Source organism: Phacochoerus africanus, chromosome 8 (assembly GCF_016906955.1).
Source record: "Phacochoerus africanus isolate WHEZ1 chromosome 8, ROS_Pafr_v1, whole genome shotgun sequence".
NCBI lineage: Eukaryota > Metazoa > Chordata > Mammalia > Artiodactyla > Suidae > Phacochoerus > Phacochoerus africanus.
In genome coordinates, this window is record NC_062551.1 from 140,874,482 (window position 1) to 140,895,437 (window position 20,956).

Sequence of the window (20,956 nt, forward strand, 5' to 3'; positions counted from 1 at the left end):
CTCAGGAGGAGTTGCGGGAATGGCGTTATGGTTTTGGTGTTTTGATTTTGAGATGCCTGTGAGACATCTAAGTAGAGATGTCCAGCTAAGTAAATGTGTCCAAGATTCAGGATATAGGTATGAACTAAAAAAATCAATCCGAGACTTATATAGATAATAATGAAATTAAACTGAATGATAAGATCCCTTGAATATTGAAAAGTTTACTGAATGAGGAAAAAAGAGGTCATAGGGTAGAAGTGATATTTGGGAGATATGAAGATGTGAAGGGTTTTGGAAAAATGAAAAGAAATGGCCAGTGAGGCAAGAGGAACATTAGTGAAGGACAATGTACTAAAAAAATTAAGGGAAGAGAGAATTATTTTGTCATATATTTTTCTGAAGCATATTAGCACTTTGTAGAAATATAGTGTTGCTGCTAACAATTTTCACATGCTTTACCAAGCCATAAAGCCAAATCTCATTTAGTGGCCAAAGTAGAACTCTTTCTGGCCAGGTTCTTATCAGACATCAATCTGAGAGATATGTTATAAAGCATAACTACATCCTATTTTTCAACTTTCTCTTTGAAGACGATGATAATAGTGGCATCATTGAAAGCTTGTGAATTTCTTCAGTGCTCTATTTTTCCGAGAAAAGTCTATCCATGACTGGAAGAGACTAAACACAAAAGAAAACTACTATTTAGATCGCAAGCAGTACTGATCTTTTTCCCTCAAAATTGTATTTAAAGTTTTTGTTAGTCTTCATAATCTTAAAAAGGACCTATGATAACTGTAGAGTATTTTCTCACCACTGCTATCACTATCACTACAGAAAGTCAGCAAGGATGACAACTGTTTAAAGTTCTTTCCCTTCCCTTCGACTCTGAAAGAGAAGAGGCAACATCTTCAAATATAAGCATTTACTTCAGTTTAGATTCTTTGTGCAGTGTCATTATAGGACTTTATTAATTCATTATCAATGTATGCACTTATTTACTCAAAAATTACTTTCCAAGTATACACTGTTTCAAGTGCTGTGCTGGAGCTGGGGACACAGAAATAAACGAAACAAAAATTGTTGCTGCCCTCATGGAGCAAGGTTAAACCTGTGACTAGAAGAAGGCCACCAAATCACAATGGTTTATGTCTAATCAGTATCTATAATTGGTACCGAAAGAAATAAAAATATTATACAATGTTTTATATAACATCTAGATTTATAAGGAGTACCCTGGGGTAGTACATAACTCTCATAAACATCATAATCTTGGAGTTCCCAGCGTGGCTCAGTGGTTAACGAATCCGACTAGGAACCATGAGTTGCAGGTTCAATCCCTGGCCTCACTCAGTGGGTTAAAGATCCTGTGTTGCTGTGGCTCTGGCGTAGGCTGCTGGCTACAGCTCCAATTAGACTCCTAGCCTGCGAACCTCCATATGCTGCAGGCGTGGCCCTGGAAAAGACCAAAAAAAAAAAAAAAAAAGTCTTGGCATTGGTGATGTTGCAGAGTTGCTAGCTCCCTCTATCCCTTTGACTTTGGCTTTTTCCCTCCGTTTGGGGGGTAAGGTGAGTTAGATTACATGAACTGAAGCGGTCTTCTTTGCATTTTAATGTACTGTACTCACATCCTCTCCCCTTGCTAGGGGAGTGATGGGAATAGAGGAAGAGCCTAATGAGTGTCTAAGGACAGGATTGATTTCTGTGGGTCTAAAACTAGGTAAAGAATTACTACTCACGAAAACTGAGGACAACAAAAGCCAAAGAGACAGCTACTCAAATTATAGATAACTAGTGCACTCCAGGGCATAAATTCTAGGCAAAGAAACTCCAAATTTCAAATCTGGAATTCATCTAGGGTAAGATTAGGCTGAGAACAGAGAAAGATGAGTTTAGATAGAAACAGAACTATATTTGTGTAAAAACAAGAACCTACTTAGAGCACACTTTTGAGAAGTGCTAATGCCTGGTGAATCAAAGTAACAGGAGGGCTCAACAGGATGGCTTAAAGTATCAGAAACCCAGTGAGGGAAATAAAGATATTGACCATGCATTTATGCTTTGTTTTTTCTAAGTGTCTTTATATGTGTCATATTATCAATAGCTAGTATTGATGATATCATGCATTCGCTGGCTCTGTGGGTATTGATTTATGCATGCGTAAACATCTACTGGTAATTCTAGTAGATATAAATGAAGACATCATTCTCTGGTGGAGTTGGAGGAGGATCCCTAAATTTGGTTACGTAGATCATGCAGTGAAGTCTGGGACAAAGATTCACTTGATCTAAGTGGTATTCTCTGGAGTTGAATGAAGTAATGGTTTTGATATTGGTAATATTTTGTCATACAGTTTCTTATAGATTCTGTCAATCTTCAGCACTTGGGAGAAAAAAAATGCTTCTTTTTAAATCTCTGAAACCTATTATTTCTCTTTTTCATTATACTTTTAGATTTCTAGTAGACATACAAATCTAATGTTTTTTTTTCTTTAAACAACATACACTCATACACACCATATTTAATTATTTAAGAGGTTGTTTGTAGCAGATTATCCATCCCAATAGGCTATAATATATGCTTGTTATAAAAAAATGAATATTGGGTGATATTACTTTTTAAAATTATGTCAGTATACAAAAATGAGAATATAATATTTTCATATTGAAAATAAGTTAGACCCAAATAAGTTTTGTTTTTACAGAATTTCACAATATTTTGCCTTTTCACTTGTGATTGGCTTCATTTTGTACTGTGCAACTGAGTTATTTAATTCCAAAATGGCACATCAATTTACCCCATATTTTAATTTCTATTTAATATCCCCCTTACTTTATAATTCATGCTGTATTTTCTAAATTCTTGGATGTGAATAAGGATTTTGTCCTCCCTATATTTCTATAGCTTTTACAGACACATTTAAGCTAGATTATCTTCATTGCAATGGTGAAAAATAAGAGAAAAATAAGGAAACAATAGAAAATCAATATTTTATTAGTGACTTGAAGTCAGATAAAGGCACCAGGGACAAATAAAATGATTATAAATCAGATTTTAAGAATATGAATTTGAAGACAACTTTTGCTTTTGTAAGCTTACCTCTATAAACCGACAGTAGCATATCAGCCAACCATCAGAAATATAACTCCTCTATCTACAAATTGTGATCAGCCAGATATTGGAGAAATGATTTAATCATATATTCTAAACACTGCAGTTTTCAATTAGCAAAGTCATAGTTACCTGGAGGGCAATTAAGATACCCAGACAAGGGAACCCACAGGAAAAAAATTTTAATTGACCCAAATATTATATTTGAAGCTCCATAACTAGACTTCATTTTTGTTTTATTCATAAAAATTGAATCTTCTTCCTAGTTGTCTAATTTCTACATCATTACAATAATTTTTAGCCAAAGAGTAAGATGAAACTATAAGGCTGAGTTTTGAAAACAGACCATTAGCAGAATCATTGTTTCTTTTTCCAATTCTCTTTGGTATGCAATGACATGCAATTTTTTTTTCTCTTTTTACAGCCACTCCTGCGGTGTACAATAGTTCTCAGACCAGGGGTCAAATTGGAGCTACAGCTGTGGCCCCACCACAGTCACAGCAACATGGGATCCAAGCCATATCTGTGACCTACACCATAGCTTGCAGTTATGCCGGATCCTTTAACCTTTTGAGTGAGGCCAGGGATTGAACCCACTTCCTCACAGAGATAGTGTCATGTTCTTAACCCACTGAGACACAATGGGAACTCCCTGATGTGAGGGAAGGAGAAGGTCCGTCCCCCCGAAATTCACACAGGCACATTTTTCTCTACCAAATCTCTAATAATGAGGTTCCTTCCTCCCGTAAGATACTTTACTTTCAAATAAAAATTCCAGTATTTTAGAAAGGAGTCTTTTTTTTCAACAATATTCTTTTATCTGTGTTATGTTTATTTTTAATCTGTCATTTTTAGTCAAACAGAATGTTTTCCCTGGAATATTAAAAAGATAAAAGTAATTCAGTTTGTTTTTACAACCACTTACATCTTAGTTTGAGAATCATGAAGTTTTTTCTGAGGCTTATTAGATGGGTTACCTATAGTATATATAGTGTAGTATATATAGTGTACCACCTTTAGAAACCTTAATAATTACAGAAACTGAAATATGGCAGCAGTTTAATATACCTCCATACTCTTATCAAGCCTCCTGGCTTGAAACCTAGAGACTGTGTGTGAGATTTCCCCAAAAGAAAAGTAACATTTAGTTAGGTTAAATGTCAAGTTGCTAGCTTACGCTGTATAAAAGTCAATATGTACCAAGTCATATTAGTGAATTTCATCTACACTGCTAGGAGGTTGTTGAACTCAATTACAGAAATGTGCAGAGCTTGATTTGAAGTGTAAGGAGGTTAGGAAACCACAATCAATTAAAAAGAACACATGTATATCCTGTTCTGGGGAAACAGTTGTTACAGTATCCCTTGTTCAGTTTCTGCTTTTTTCTCTGACTTCACCTCTGAACATAAGAGAACAAAAGATTTAATAATTCCCCAGTTTCATCTGGAATTGTTTTTTCAGCGATATCCAACATGAAGACATGAGATTGTTGTTTTACTTGAATGAAGCCTCAGGCAGCTACAATTAAACATGCTGTACTTTTTTTTTTCCCCCGTGTAGCAAAACCATTTGAAAATGGACAATATTTGGACATTTATGGAATTACAAGGGACCAGGCTGGAGAATACGAATGCAGTGCAGAAAATGATGTGTCATTCCCAGATGTGAAAAAAGTGAAAGTTGTCGTAAACTGTAAGTCCCATCATCTTTTACCAATATAACTTCAAAGAAAAGATAAAAGGCCTGAAAAATAATGTCTGGAATGTATGTTGCTATTTTTAAGAGGTGATCTATTGATAATTACTACCCATTGACAGTGAAAATGTTTACATGTTAGAAAATTGATCAGATTGCTTTACGTAACATCAATTGCCCCAAGTAATTCCACTATAATTCAGTTTAATGTGTGGATGGCAATGGTTCCAATATTATCCTAGTTGTTGGCATTCTAAACTGTGGTGCCCTTATCTCTACAGCATCTTAGACTCATGGTGTTTGCTCCATTTTCATGAGTTTCATTTAGAGTGTATTCTGACTAAATTAAAATGTGGAACTTCCAATACACCCAATGGATATGAAGTGTGCTATTCTGTACTTAAGGAGAAGAGCTGTACTGTGATGCGCTTATTATTTGGGTATTCAGTTACATTGAGTTTGAACAGTTTTGAGAAAATGAAGAAGTCATTTTCCTGTGAAAATCATTATTAGGAAATTAAAGTATTAAGAGATACCGGCAAAACCATCAATACCATTATGTTACACCCTTTCTTGTACCTCCTGTGTGGCTTGCAGCGTAACTACTCAGCGTTGCTACACCCTTTCTTTAAATGCATCTCAAAACACTGATGAAAGACTTTTTTAATTAATATCCTATTTCTTATTTTATGATCAACAGCAATGACTGCAATAGTCTTCACTTTTTGAAAAATACTCCCTTAGTCTTTCTATCAAAAACTTTTAATTGTTTAACTTACCTACTTTGGGGATAATAGTATTTTACCAAAAGTGTTTTCAAGCTACAGCTTCCAAATTTTCTCCTCCCATTTATGCATTTTTCTATACATGGCCTTTGCTAATAACGAGTACATATTATTGTACCATAGATCAGAAGAAACTGTTGCAAAAATATCCCCAAACTAGCCAATTTTTTCATATTACTATGAAGATTTCAGTCTCATGGGTCAAAAAATAACTATCAAAATACACTAAGCAGTTGAGTGTCTGCCAGGGCAAATTATTGCTACCAACTAACATTTGTCAGTGATTAAGCTGTACATTTGGGGTTGAGGCTGAACAAAGGAGCGTAAGCTTCTGGAGTAGTTTCTTATATAACGTTCTGAGACATACTTCAGTAGGTTCATCCAAGAAAACTTACTAATGGAATATTTCTGTGCCACACGAGCCCTATGGAATCAAAATCTTTGGGGCATATGGCCTGGAAATATGCAGTTATGATACATTACCTTTAAATCTCAGGGCAGCTGTTGCAGAGGGTTACTGCTTATCCCTCTGAATGCTCTGAAATAAGAGGTAATAAACAAATAAAAAGTCCTGATTATTTTGTCACTAATCATGCTTATCTGAATATGAGTCTACTGATTTTATTGTTGGAGGGTTAGGAAGGGAGGTGAGAAATGGGACTAATAAGGAAGTACTATTTTTAGCAATAGACACTAAGAAAAGGCAGAGTCAATCTGTAAAATAAGCATGGCCTTCAGCCTGGCAATGCAGCCCACTCTCAAACACCAAGAACCAATAGATTCTGTAATGATGTCTCCAGTGGGGATACAATTGAAAATTCATCTGCTGTGTGGATTTTCATGGGTCTATACTCCATGTATAATCCACTTTTTTTTTGCATTCACACTTTCTTTTTTATCCTTTTTATTTCTCTGACTTTAATTCTTTGTCACTTATAATTTAATCTGATTCTCTTTTTTTATGAACAAGTGGGCACTTTAGACTAGTAAAGGCCAACTTTACTAGGATGCAGAAATTTGGAGAAAAATTGGATTGGAAGAAAGACACACCATCTAAAGGATCTGTGTGAAGAAAGAACCCATAGATAAAGCAGAAAGACAGAAACTGGAGAACAGATGTCAAGAACTATGAAGGATCTGCCATAGTTTCATGGGCTCTGGCAGAAGACAGAGACAAAGGGCAGTTTATTACTCATAGCAATAACAGTAGCCACAGTATTGTCATTTTCTTGCATCAGTTCCCCAAGCCCCAATTACTGCAGGGTGATATGATGAGGGCTCGATGACACCTAGACATACAGTGGGTTTATGTCATAGCTGAGGCTCCCTGAGCTTAGGAAAGTCGTATTTTTTATAATGGCAGCAAGCAAACCTGCCTTTTGCCATAGAGGGAGAAATTATCTTTGTTATAGTGGACTGTAAACAAACCTGCCCATTGCTGCAAAGAACTACTTCTTGTGTCTTCCAAGACTGTTCTCTATACAAACATCCTTGAAAAGATTGTCAGGAACAAAAGCTGTCTATGTCTCTGCTTCACAAGATGGTCAGAAACACAGACCCGTGGAGAATCATCTTCCGACACAAAACGGGAGCAGGAAAGTTTGAAGCAGAGCTTAGAGACATCCTTTCAGCTGAAAAGGGTATTTCATTGGTTTTGTAGGGTGGCAGACACCTAAAAATAGGTAGCAGAAAAGATGTTATTAACTAACTTTAAGAAGGAAGACAGGAAGGAAAGGGGGAGAGTGAAAAAAAAAGTTAAGGAGGTGCTTTTTAAATCATAACCCAGACTATGTTTTTTAAGAATTAATTTGAGTTAGATAAAGTAGTCTTAAGTGGACATATTGGTGCCAATGCAATATTAAAAATATTAAGAAAATGGACTTAACTGGATTTTGAAAAGAACTTCAATCAATGTTTTTTCTGCTTCTTTGCAAGTTATACCTTTGGTATCTCACATTTTCTTAAATGTACCATGAAGAATTTGTATTTAATAATGATTGGGCAATTAAATTTAAATCTCTTCAATCAATATTTCATGTATGTTTGTTCAGATTTCCGGTCAAGGCCTAAATTTTCCCTTAGTTTGGAATAGTTTTATCACACATATACCAATGACATCTAAGCCGTGTAGGTGTATTTGTATATGTTACTGGTCATGAAGAAATTTGGAAAGTGTTAATTTTGTCAATTTATCCCTCTAGAAGTCAAAAATTGAACTCTATCTGTAGATTTTACTGAGCTGATTTCCCAAAGGAAATTAGCCAAAACCTGCTGAACAAACTTTAGTTTGTCAAAGCCCCAAACTGAGCACAGTTCTCAGTTACCAGCACAGAACTTCATGTCCCCTGATAACTGAAGATTCCCTGAAGATAGAATTATGCCAGGTTCAAGGCAGCCTTCTTTTCATGGTTATTAATCAATATTGATTGTGCATATAAAATTTTGGTAGCTTTGTGAGTTATAATTGGAAGAGAAACTTTGTCCCTGTTCCCAAATGGGGTTCAAGATGAAATGTGATAAATTTTCATAAGCTCTGGTAAATTCAGTTATGCAGAGAGTCATTTTGAGAAAGAGATTCAGGTTTCCTACAAGTTAGAAATGTTTAATGTTTCACTATTCACACTATTTATCTAATACATCTTCCATATATATATATATATATATATATATTCATTTTAATTGAATGTAAGTTTAGTGAAATTATTGGTATATTTGACTTATTTTTGTATAGATTGAGCTGGTTTCTTGATTGAATAAATAAGTTCATTTTGAGTTATTTATAGGAAGCCTTACTATAGATAGGAAGACATTTGTGGACTAGTAAGATTTTATGCAAAAGCTTGTTTTTGGGTAAGGAGGTTTTGTAGGTGATTATTCTCCTTGTCTTTATCTGTATTTTCTTTTATTCATATATATATATATATATAAATATGTTATAATAGATTCATGAATATTTCATATTATACAGTGATAGTAGCTACCTGAATATATATTTCTTTATATATATATTAGTATATATGTATATATACACACCTACATACAATTTGAAAAGAAATAAATATACATATTACATATTTATTTCATCTTTCTTTCTTTCCCTTTTTTTTGTCTTTTTAGGGTAGCACCCATGACATATGGGAGTTCCCAGGCCAGTATATTTCTTTTCAAATTGAAAAAGAACCTAAAAATAAAAATGAATCATGACAGTTATCATAAGCAGAACTTGAGAGATTAATGTACATATATACACATAAAAAGAGAGAAAAAAATTGAACCAGTTGATGATCTAAGCCAGAGGGAGCTAGTAGATTAGAGTTGGACAGATATACACATATATACACATAAAAAGAGAGAAAAAAATTGAACCAGTTGATGATCTAAGCCAGAGGGAGCTAGTAGATTAGAGTTTATATGCATTTGTGTTCCATCTATGGATGCTGGTCTCATAATTTGTATTGTTAATTAAAGAGTGGAAAAATAAATGTCCAGAAAGACCATGGGTTCAATTAAATTGGGAAGAACAGGAAAAGAAAGACCAGAGTCAAGGAAATCAGAAAATTTGATTCATGAAAGTCAAAGCTAGAATCTAGAAAATGTAGATGGAATCACTGACTAATCAGGTAACAAAGATCTCTATAGGGAAGCAGAATCCCAGATACTAGACATCAGGAAAGCCTATTAAGACCTAGCCCTTCAAAATGAATACAGCTGCGGGCAAAGCTCTCTGATCTTATGATAGGCTGTTTGTTCTCCACCCTATTTATACGTATTTTTCCACTTAAGAGAAGTGTTTTAGAAATGTGGGCCTTGTGTTCCAATATAACTTATTTGAATCCTTGTTCTGTGATCTGCAGGGCTTTGAGACTTTGGGAAAACATTTTACCTAGGTCTCAATTTCTAATTCTGTAAATTTGGGACACTAATAGGTAATCTTCAGGGTCTGGGTAAGGATTCAATGAGACAGTATACATACAACACCTATCACAGTGGCTGGCCCACCATAGGCAACTAAAAAAAAAAATCTTTCTCTCTGTACATATTTACTATAGAATGTAAGCTGTATCTCATAAGGGATCTTCCTTTCCTTTGTACAAAGATATGTTCCTGTCACATGGAGCAGCACCTGGTTCATAGGAGGCATCCCCAAAATATTTGTTGAATGAATGAATTATTTAAGATTAGTATTCTCCAAGTGAATTATTCCACTAGGCAAAACAAGGAAGAGATGTTAGGTTTACTACAAAATTATTTTTTTTTTTGGTACTAAGACAGTAAGTAAATGATATGTTGACTGACTTATTTCCGATACCGTTATTTTAACCAAATTTTTCAGATGGATTCATCAAAGATAACCTGCCATTTATATCGTGCTTCCACCCAGAAAGAGGAAGCATTAACTCCATTTTTTTTACAGACACAAAAATTGAAGTTTGATGAGATTAAAATTTTTAATTTTCAAGAACAAAAAGACATGAATAAAGGAAAGTATCAATTAACCAGAAAAAATATAGAGTCAACCAGATTAAGGTAAAAAAATATAAAGTCAACTAGACTTATTTCACTTTTCACTTATGGCATTCATCACTGTATTTGGTATCAGAAATTATTTTGCACACACAATTTTCAATAAAATAAAATTGAATAATTCTTCCTATGGTCAAACAGTAAAGATATTTTTGGGTGCACTGTGAACTAAGTTTTTATCCAATAAATCACAAGCACATATTTATGCATTATTTTGCATCTTATACATATTCATTTATGCAAATATGCACTTTATCTTCCAATATAACTAGCTCCAAACATGTGGAATTGAATGTACCAATTAGTATAACTTAGTAGAATTGTATCAAAGCCTGAAATGAGGGGACACCAGGAAGAGGTAGAAGGAGGAGGAGGTTTCTAGAGAAATAACCAGTTTTCTTAGGCTAGGCATAAAGCCTTCTCTAAAACCTTGGGCAAGTTAGGCAGACATGTCAGACTTGAGACTAGAAGAAATTGCAGGTGGCAAGTAGATATCACCTTAAATAATGAGAAAAACCCAGCATTCAGAGCTGCAATGGGGCAGAGATTGTACCCTGGGACTGGAAGAAAAACTGAGTATTATTCAAATTCACAATTATCACCTTAGCTTTTATTTCTGGTTCCATTTTGTGCCTATACCTTTACTTTCCATCTTTTACATCTGCTTATAATTTATGCTACTCTCCTGTTTTTTTTAATATATATTTCTTGATAGCTAATTAACACATCTGCAAAAACTCAGGACATAAAAAACACATATTGTTTTTCTTCTAATTAAAGTACTGCCATTTCTAGAGTAACAGTGAAGCACTTCATTAAATCTATGTTTATCTATATATTTATTTACCTATTTACTTACTGCTTACCATGATACTATAAAGGTCTTAGGGCCCAGGGATAGCAGTCTTCAGGCAGTTCACCAAAACCAGGAGAGGGAAAAGACAAAAGAAACAGGAAGTTATAGTGTGGCAAGTGCTTTGATAAACCAGTCATAACTTGCTGTGCTAGGCTATCAGAAAGATACCAAACACAGCCTTGGGATATCAATGAAAGCTTCCAAGAGCCCTTGGCCCTGGTGGTATCTGAAGGATAATACTGCATTTGACAGATACTATTAAAAAAAAAAAATCCAATCCCACGTTGCTGTGGCTGTGTGTAGGCCAGCAGCTGTAGCTCCAATTTGACCTGAGCCTGGGAATCTCCATATGCCATGAGTGTGGCCCTAAAAAGACAAATAAAATAAAATAAAATAAAATAAAATAAAATAAAATAAAATAAAATAAAATAAAATAAAATAAAATAAAATAAATAAAGAAGAAAAGAAAAAAGGAGTTCTTGTCGTGGTGCAGCGGAAACAAATCTGACTAGGAACCAGGAGGTCACGGGTTTGATCCCTGGCCTTGCTCAGTGGATTAAGGATCCAGTGTTGCTGTGGCTGTGGCAGAGGCCAGTGGCTACAGCTCGGATTAGACCCCTAGCCTGGGAACCTCCATATGCCATGGGTTCGGCCCTAGAAAGAGACAAAAAGACAAAAACAAAAAAGAAAAGAGAGGAAGGAAGGAAGGAAAGCAAGCTAGGTCTCCATGACAGAAGCAGCATCATTTGCTTAACCCCATACAAGTTAGGGGATAAGGCACTGCCTGATTGAAAGGCTGCCTGAGCTGGCAGAGACTAAAAAGGGAAACAGAAAGGAGGGTGGGAAGAGGAAGGCGGGGCAAGATTCAATGGGAGTTCATGAATTTTCATAGTCAGGCATAGATCCCCTGCTTCACAATCAAAGAAGAATAACTTTAAGATGATAAAACTGTTCAGAGATACCTCTGAATATTAAAGGACTATATTTAAATATTTTTATTTCCTACATCCATGGATTGTATTTGGAAGATTTCTGTTTTGTCATGGCAAGGGCAAAGGGAAGAATTAAAATGACAATATTGAGAACAATAACTGCAGCAAAAAGACATATGAGGAGCTAAGAAATTCGAAGAAAAATCCCTGTAGGTATTGGACATTGGATATTAGAAACATAAGGATAATAACCCAGAAAACATTTTTAAATAAAACATTTCTCCACAATAGAACAACATAAGTAGCTCTGATTTAAACCTTTCCTTTTCACTTGGGGACTTTCATGGTATAAAAAGTTCAGATTTAATTCTACGGTTTATATAATCCCTCAGTTGAAGCAAAACTGTGTTATTAAACATGCAGTTAAGGAATACATGATTTCTTCTATTGAGGGAAACATAATTGGTCCTTTGTTTTAAATCTAAGACTTACACTTCAATTAATGACTAGTTTGCCAAGGCTATTTTTACTTAATGAGTTCGTTACCCGATTTAACTTAAATGTATTCTTCCATGCTTTTATGGAGGTTTTGAGAGGAGTTTTAGTGTTAAGGGTCTGTGACTGATCTTTTACCCTTTTGTTCATAGAAAATCAAAATGCATCTGCAGTAACCAAGTATGTGCATTTTTATTATTTCCCTTTTTTTCTAAAAATGAAATGTGAAATAGTTCTCGTTTTTTTCTAGATCAGAGTCTGTGTTTATTTTGTTTGTTTGAGGCTTTTCCTAGGTTGGCGTTTATCACTTCAGGAAAAAAAAAAATATCAAGAAATAGGTATAATAGAGATTGGCCATCAAGTAGCAGTAAGAAAGCAATTTCTAACAGAGTGAAAATGCTTTAGGTTGAAAATGATTCCATGCCAAACTGAAGAAAAGTGGTCAGGTCAAGAAAGAAAAAACAAATATATATGTATCACCCACTTCTGTGTCTGCTTCTGCTTCTGTGATGTTGTCCTCATCTAGATTTGTGCTCTAGTAAGCTGCCCAAGGGTAAACTATGAAAATTGCAGGGTGGCTCCTTCTAAATACATTCTTTTTTTTTTTTTTGTATAGTTGATTTACAATGTTGTGATAATTTCTGCTGAACAACAAAGTGATTCAATTATACATATTCACACATTCATTCTATTTAAGATTCTTTTCCCATATAGATTATCACAGAATATTGGGTAGAGTTCCCTGTGCTATGCAGCTGGTCCCCACTGGCCAATCATTCCATATACCACAGTGTGCACACATCAATCCAAAACTCCCAGAACATCAATCTGCCCACCTATCCCCTTTGGCAACCATATGTTTCAAAAGTCTGAGCCTGTTTATGTTCTGAAAACAAGTTCATTTGTATCTTCTTTTTTTTTTTTTTAAGATTCCACATATAAGTGATGTCATATGATGTTTGTCTTTCACTGGCTGGTCAGCTTCACTTACTATAATAATCTCTATGTCCATCCATGTTGCTGCAAATGGCATTCTTTTTAATATCTGATATATATAATACATTGTATATATGTACCACATCTTCTTCATCCAAACTTCTGTCAATGGACATTTAGGTTGCTTCCATGTCTTGGCTATTATAAATAGTGCCACGATGAACATTAAGGAGCATGTATCTTTTTGAATTATGGTTTTCTCCAGATAGATACCCAGCAGTGGGACTGCTAAATCATATTGTATACGTTATTCAAACTGATCTTGGAAGTTGATTCTTTGCACAAGCACACAGTTTATCAACCGACACTTATTTAAGTCCAACTTTATTAGCAAATTTCCTCATGAGCATGCATTTCAAGCAAGATACTTTATGGAACTGAGTTCTTTTTTAACCAAACACTTGAGAGCAGCACATAATTCATCTTCTTGGGTCTTTTCTATATTATCATCATTGAACTTCACCCAGAATTGTCAAATATACCTGTGTCTCCTATTGCATGCATCTGTGTCTTGTGTAGGTGCATGCATGTGTTTGAAGGGAGTGAGAGTAGAGTGATTAGGGAAAGTAGGTAGAAATAGTATAAGTAAAGGCCGTATGCAAAAGAGATAGGGTTGATAAATTTGGAACAAAAGGGCCGAACTTTTGAGACACTTCCTTTGTACATTTTAGCTTCCCTCCCCTACCCCCACCCATTCCTTCATTTATGTTTCATATTCTCTTTCTCGTCATTATTAGCCAATTGCTACTTTTTTCCCATTATCTTTTTCTTTGTTTCCTCCCTTCCCTTTCCTCTTATTTCTACCCACATATATAAAAATACTAAAATAAATTTAGAAAAAATTTATATAATGGGAATTGGTAATGAATTTTATTACCCTCTGGGAAATATTTAAAATATATAGATTCCTGAATAAATAATCCCCAAATATACTGAATTATAGAGTCTGTATTATAGTTACTTATAAATAAATTGGTAAATATTTGAAAATTTACTAGGTGGTTATAATAAACATGTATATTTGGAGATTAAAGTGTAACGAGTATAAGACAGAAAAGCAGAAGTTCTGGATTCTAGAATTCTATTTTTAATTTAATTACTTAACCTATTATACAACATTGGACAAAGAAATTAAACATCTTGGTGTTAACTGCCTCATTTTTAAAAGAAGGTAACCGCGTCTATGATATGCCCTCATTCTGAGATTCTGATGAGTTTCTCTGTTCAGGTATATGAGTTTTTAGAAACAACTTGGATTCAATTCCCAGCAGATAGGAAGCAAAGGTTTCAAGCAACTGCTTAGCTTTAGTGTCAAATGATTCTAAATAATCTTATCCTTTTGATTTGTGAATTCTTTGAGGAGTTATTAAGGATGATAATTTTGCTCTCTCATGTATTGGTGGCAAATTTGGGAAAATTTTTTTTACCTGAAAGTTATAATATCATGGAAATAATCAGAAAAATGGAGAAATTAATTTCAGAGCATTTCAAAGTAGGGTTTTCTCTGTATGCAGTGGAGCATAACAGAGGGCAACAAAAATAGGATTTGACGTCAAACAAACATGCTCAGTCACTTATTAACCATGGAGAGCTGGGGAAACTCATCAATCTATCAGGGGCTTAGTTTTCTTATAGGAAGGAAGGAAGAAAAAATTATACCCACCTTGAAGATGTGTTCTGATAATTGTGTCATAATATATGTAAAGCAATAGAATTATTAGCACAAGGCAAACATTCTTCTACATTGTATGTATTAGTCTATAGCACTTATCACACTGCCCTGTTTGTTTACATGTCAGCCTTCCTCTGTGGCTGTGAGATTTTTGAAGAAGACTCCTCTTACTCACTTTTGTGCTTGAGGCAGTAAACACAATTTACGGTTATGAGGATAGGCTCTGCATCTGGTCACCCACTCTAGTTCTGCCACTTACTACCTATGCAAGCTTAAGCTTGGTCAAATTATTAAGCTTTGTGTGTATCAGTTTCTTCAACTATTAAGTGGGGAGTATGAACATTAACTAAGTTTAGGCATAAAAAGGTTCAGTGTGTATTATTATTAATCCCAATACCTGACACATTGTCTGATAATATATATCTGTAGGTTGAATACATAAATAGGAAATAAGCACACACAGAATTCAAAAGCTGATAATAATTGTAAAATCACCCACATTCCTTCATCTTATGGACATGGGCTTAGATAGCTTTTGAAATTAGATCATGGAGTTCACAGAAACACTTAAAATGGAATCCTGTAATCTTGATTTTAGGCCTGAGACTATTTCATTATAACAGCCTGCCTCCATGTAAATCAAAAATAAAATTTAATTACTTTCAGTAAACTGTGTAAACTCCAGAGACTTTGAGAAAGATAGTCTAGTCTGAAGGATAAGGAGACAGGATGACTGGGTGTAATGAGGAAAAGGTTTGCATAACTAGAATATGCACAGGTGCTACCTGTCAGAATGGCTGTCACTGAAATAAAGTGAAGAACCAAGAAAATTAAGGTTCTCAGTGAATAGATAAAAAAATCACAATAAATAATCCTTGGGAATGATTCTGCATGCACGCAAAATAGGTTTGTTGACATGTTGTCTGAAATAGATTTTGTTTAATAGTGAACATAATGAAGTCTGGGAAACTGCCTGCTTGCTACTTGCTCTACACAGTAAAGTTAACAGCAACACAAACCACCCCATCCCCCGCAAGAACAGCTCCTGCCTCAAAACAATGCCCACTGTGCTGGGGGCATTAAACAGTATGGTTTTCATAGGTAAAATGAAAGATGATAAAGTTCTATTTAGAACACTGTGTATGCTTCAGGTTTAAGATTCACTACCCTGCTCTTATTACCATGAAGTCATATTTCATTCAGTTGTTTCAGAGTTAGAGTTAGGGATTTGGGTAAAATTTCTAAGTTTTTAAATAATGTAACAGGACATATTAGCTTAATATACACTATTTTTTTCCTATAATAAATCATACTTTGGCCTAGTCTAAACAAATCAGCCTTCTGTAGCCTAGAGCCGATGATGAGAGTCCTTCTGCGTTTACTACACCCAGCTAGTGTATACTTACATGACAGGATGGAGGAGATGTATCAGCAATTAGCTGAAGTTCACAAATGCTACATTTGTTAATGCTGTTTCACCCTTGTAAGCATATTGGTTTTGCAACCATTCTATTTTTTTCTGTGGATGCCCAAAGGACTTTGATACTCTGCAGTTCACATGCAGATGCAGCCTTTGCTAAAGCCTCTCAGGAGCTGTTCTGCACAGCCCAACAGGATAGAGATGAATCTGATAATCTGTGGAGTTTTAGGAGTCAAGTTGCATAACTCTGACCAAGAATCAGTGTTCAGGTAGAATTTTCTAGATAATCCAATATAGAAGAAACTGTAATCTCTTTTTCAAAACCTATTTTTGTCTTCTTCCTGCATTACCACCCCACCCTCCCACTTCCGTGCACCAGCTTGGACTGTAGTGTGTAACCTGTTTAAGGATTTAATTTTGGCCCTATTACTGGGTTCTAGTAAATGAAATATGGGCAGAAATGATACAGACCACTCCCAGCCTTGGCCAATAAAATGTCTGATGCACATTTCCATGCTTGTTTCTCTTCCCTTTCTGGAAAGTTCAAATAGTAGCCTATAGGTCACCATTATCTTGAGCTCCTGAGTAATTTTATGCCGGATGATACCCCTACCACATTACTTCATCTCACTCCTAACTTTTTCCTGATCTGAACCATTATGACTATTCAGTGAAAGAGACTCATTGCATGTTTGAGTCTATTTGTAACTATGGCTTCCTTTTCACTGACTCATTACATATTTGAGTCTATTTGTTACCATAGCTTAGCCTCTTCTATTTAATACAATCAAAGCTGTAGACTCAAATCTTTTGTATAAATTAAATAATTTTATTTTATATCTTAAAAAATTTAGCCAGAGCAATGATTAAAATCCTCCTAGAAAGAGTAAGAAGATAATGGATCTTTCTTTCCTCCAAGGCGATACATAGCTAGTGTATACCCAGCTAGTGTATACTTACATGACAGGATGTCATGTAAGAATTTTTATTTTCAAATTTTGTCAGTCATGGTGAAAAAAAAATCTATGAATATCATGCATTTGAAGTTTCATGTGACTTTGCTCAAAAAATACAACTGGATTCAAAAGAGCATCTGGCCATCAACCGTTGATGTGAACTTGCCTGACAAAATGTAGCTTGGAGACATAGAAAATGGAACAACAGTTGCAAAACCTTCAAAACCTAATACTGACCCAAAGCCAGTATGCAGAAGGCATTTTATCAAAATGAAAAGCTTAGGGAGTTAGAACATATACACAAAAACAAACAAACAAAATGTTATATCTAGCTTAGCCTCTCAGAAGAAACAGCCCTGCCTTCCTGAAAGAAACAGAGAACTTCATTTTTCTCCCTGAGCTTCTGCTTCCTGGCTCAGAAACGTATAGATTTGTACCAAGGACAAAACTGAAGTCTCCCCTTTGTATATGGCTACAGTTTTGAAGGCAGAATATTATTCTTTTATTTTCACCCTACCTTCCTTTTTCTGCTGATCTACTGCATTGTATGGGGTATGTTTTCAGAATTTAAAATGTATGTAGGGAGAAAAAGATGAGAAGCGTACTAAAATGAATGCATGTTGGAGATTGTAGCTTTCCATTGGTTCCAAGTATTACAGCGTCAGGGACTAGAGGTAGGAGAGGACCTCAAGTTGATCTTGTAAATTGTGTTTGATTCATCCTGTTAGACACAGGAAAAGGGAAGATAGTCATGACTATGGACATGTTCTACACTTTGGCTTGGGAAATACATCGAATTTAGCAATTAGGGAGACAGTGAGTAGGATACTTACAAACTACCTACCTGTGTTCTGGGAAGCCTCAGTTCAAATCAGAATTCCACAGGGTAAGAGATGGGGTGACAGGGAAGAATCTTAGGAAATATGCAAGTATGCACTAGAATAAGAAAACACATTTTAAAAAAAACCTTTGAAGATGAATATCTTATTTAAATGATGGACTATAGCAAAAGGAAGAAAATGTTAGACAACTTTTTTAACAGGGAGTTCCCATTGTGGCTCAGTGGGTTACAAACTGGAATAGTATCCATGAGGATGCAGGTTCAACTCCTGGCCTCACTCAGTGTGTTAAGGATCTGGCATTGCCATGAGCTGCGGTGTAGGTCACAGTTACGGCTCGGATCTGGCGTTGCTGTGGCCATGGCACAGGCCAGCAGCTGCAGCTCCAATTCAAGCCCTAGCTTGGGAATTTCCATAAGCGCAGTTGAGGCCCTAAAAAGAAAAGAAAAAAAAAACTTATTAAACATATTTCATATGAAACAAGAGGCATTTCCTCCACACACACACACAAAAATGGTATCACAAATCATAGAAAATAGGCTGAGATGAAAGGACAAGAGAAAATCCAGTAAGGTGCATTATAAAGATGACCAATTGTGATGCAGAGAAAGCTGTTGACTTATTATTTCCTAACGTCAACCATAGTAGTTGTAGAGAAAAACTCCTCCCAGCATTGAACATCTGAAATTGCTAGAAACTGGATAGAACATGAAAACATGTCTTTTTTAGCACGGCTAAGCTTATGGCAATATAAGAAACACAAATTGGGAACTGCAAAGTACCACAAAATGCTGTTGCATCGGGCAAGGAGCCCTGACCAGCTGCTTCCTAGAAGTGTGGGATCTGGTTTTAACTTGCCAGTCTTATGAGATTTAATACAACAACTGGGTCTTTGGGGGCATAAGAACTCACATTAATGATACTCCCCCTTTTCATAAATGTGGGGCAAGGAAAGATAACATACTCAGGGGTGAAACAGAAAACAAACAAAAAGTTCACACTGCTATGCCCAACCCCATTTTGATGCAGGGTGATGGGACAAGGGATGAGAGTTATAGGAAAGAAAATTATTTTCCCAAGAATTCCCAATCACAAGGTTCACTCGTAAAGATTTGGGACTGGATTCACACTCCCTGTAAAGTCTAAGACACGCCAAGTAAAAAATTTAGTTTAAAGTGATTCTAGGGTATCTGACAGGAGAGAAACTAATGTGCTCTGTAGAATACATTTTAAACACAGACCTCAAAAATTTTCCATAAATAGTGCTTAAGTAGTATGAGTTCTCAATAAAAAATCCAATATACAAGTGAAAGCAAGCCTCCAGCAGGAAAACAAACTGAAAAATCAACTATAAATAATACAAATATTAGAAATATCCCAAATAGAATGTGAATAAGATATTAATATCCTTAAAGAAACCAAAAGAGAATTAAAACATGAAGAAAGAATATGACACTATTCAAATTGATCAAAGATTTTCAAAAATAATCTCTCAGCAAACTAGAAATATATTTAGCTAACAAAAGGTATCAATAAAAAAGCTAAAGCAAATATCACACACCTAGATAAAATGTAAATTCCTTTTAAAATCAGCTAAGACACAAGGATGACTCCTTTCATTACTTTTCCTAGCCAACCAACACAATAAGAAAAAATGAGAGGTGAAATTATTTGAAAAAAAAAAAATCACCATACATGTAAAATAACCAGAAGGATTTATAAATTAATAGATTAAATCCGTTTGTCATGGTATAAAATCAATATGCCAAGATAAATTGTATTGCTATAAATCAGCAAAAAACAAGTACAATTGATAAAAATAATAATAATTAGAATATCATAAGAATGTCTCTTTTTTCATTTGTTTAAAGTTTTATTGAAGTATAGTTGAGTTACAATATTGTGATGATTTCTGCTATAAAATAGTGATTCAGTTATACGCATACACACATTCATCCTTTTTCAGATTCTTTTCCCATATAGATTATTACAGAATATTGAGTAGAGTTCTCTGTGCTATGCAGCAGGTCCCTATTGGCCAATCATTCCATGCACCACAGTGTGCACATGCCAATCCCAAACCCCCAATCCATTGCTCCCCCCACCTGTCCCCTTTGGTAACCATAAATTTGTTTTCAGAGTCTATAAATCCATTTCTGTTCTAAAAATAAGTTCATTAGCATTCATTTTTGAGATTCCACATATAAGTGATGTTATATGATGTTTATCTTACACCATCTAAACTTCACTTAGTATAATAATAGGTCATTCATGTTTCTGCAGATGGCATTATTTCATTTTTTTTAATGGCTGAGTAATATTCCATTGTTGGAATATTACTCCATTCCATCTTCTTTGTCCATTCCTCTGTCAATGGATATTTAGGTTGCTTCCATGTCTTGGCTATTGTAAATACTGCTGCAATGAACATTGGGGTCCATGTATCTTTTTAAATTATGTTTTTTTCTAGATCAATGCCCAGGAGTGGGGCTGCTAGATCATATGGTAATTCTCTGTTTAGTTTTTTGAAGAACTTCCATACTGTTTTCCATAGTGGTTGTACCAATTTATATACCCACCAACAGTGCAGGAGGGTTCCCTTTTTATCCACATCCTCTCCAGCATTTACTGTTTGCAGACTTTTTGATGATGGCCATTCAGACTGGTGTAAACTACTCATAGTAGTTTTGATTTGC

General features: G+C 35.0%; 1 protein-coding gene across 1 annotated transcript in view; it reads left to right on the forward strand.

The window, feature by feature from the left end:
- Positions 1-20,956, forward strand: part of NEGR1 (neuronal growth regulator 1) — an 873,593-nt gene that overhangs the window by 561,687 nt on the left and 290,950 nt on the right. Inside the window, exon 4 of the mRNA XM_047788645.1 lies at positions 4,651-4,782. Coding sequence (XP_047644601.1) covers positions 4,651-4,782 — 132 coding nt within the window. The remainder of the gene's footprint in view (positions 1-4,650; positions 4,783-20,956) is intronic.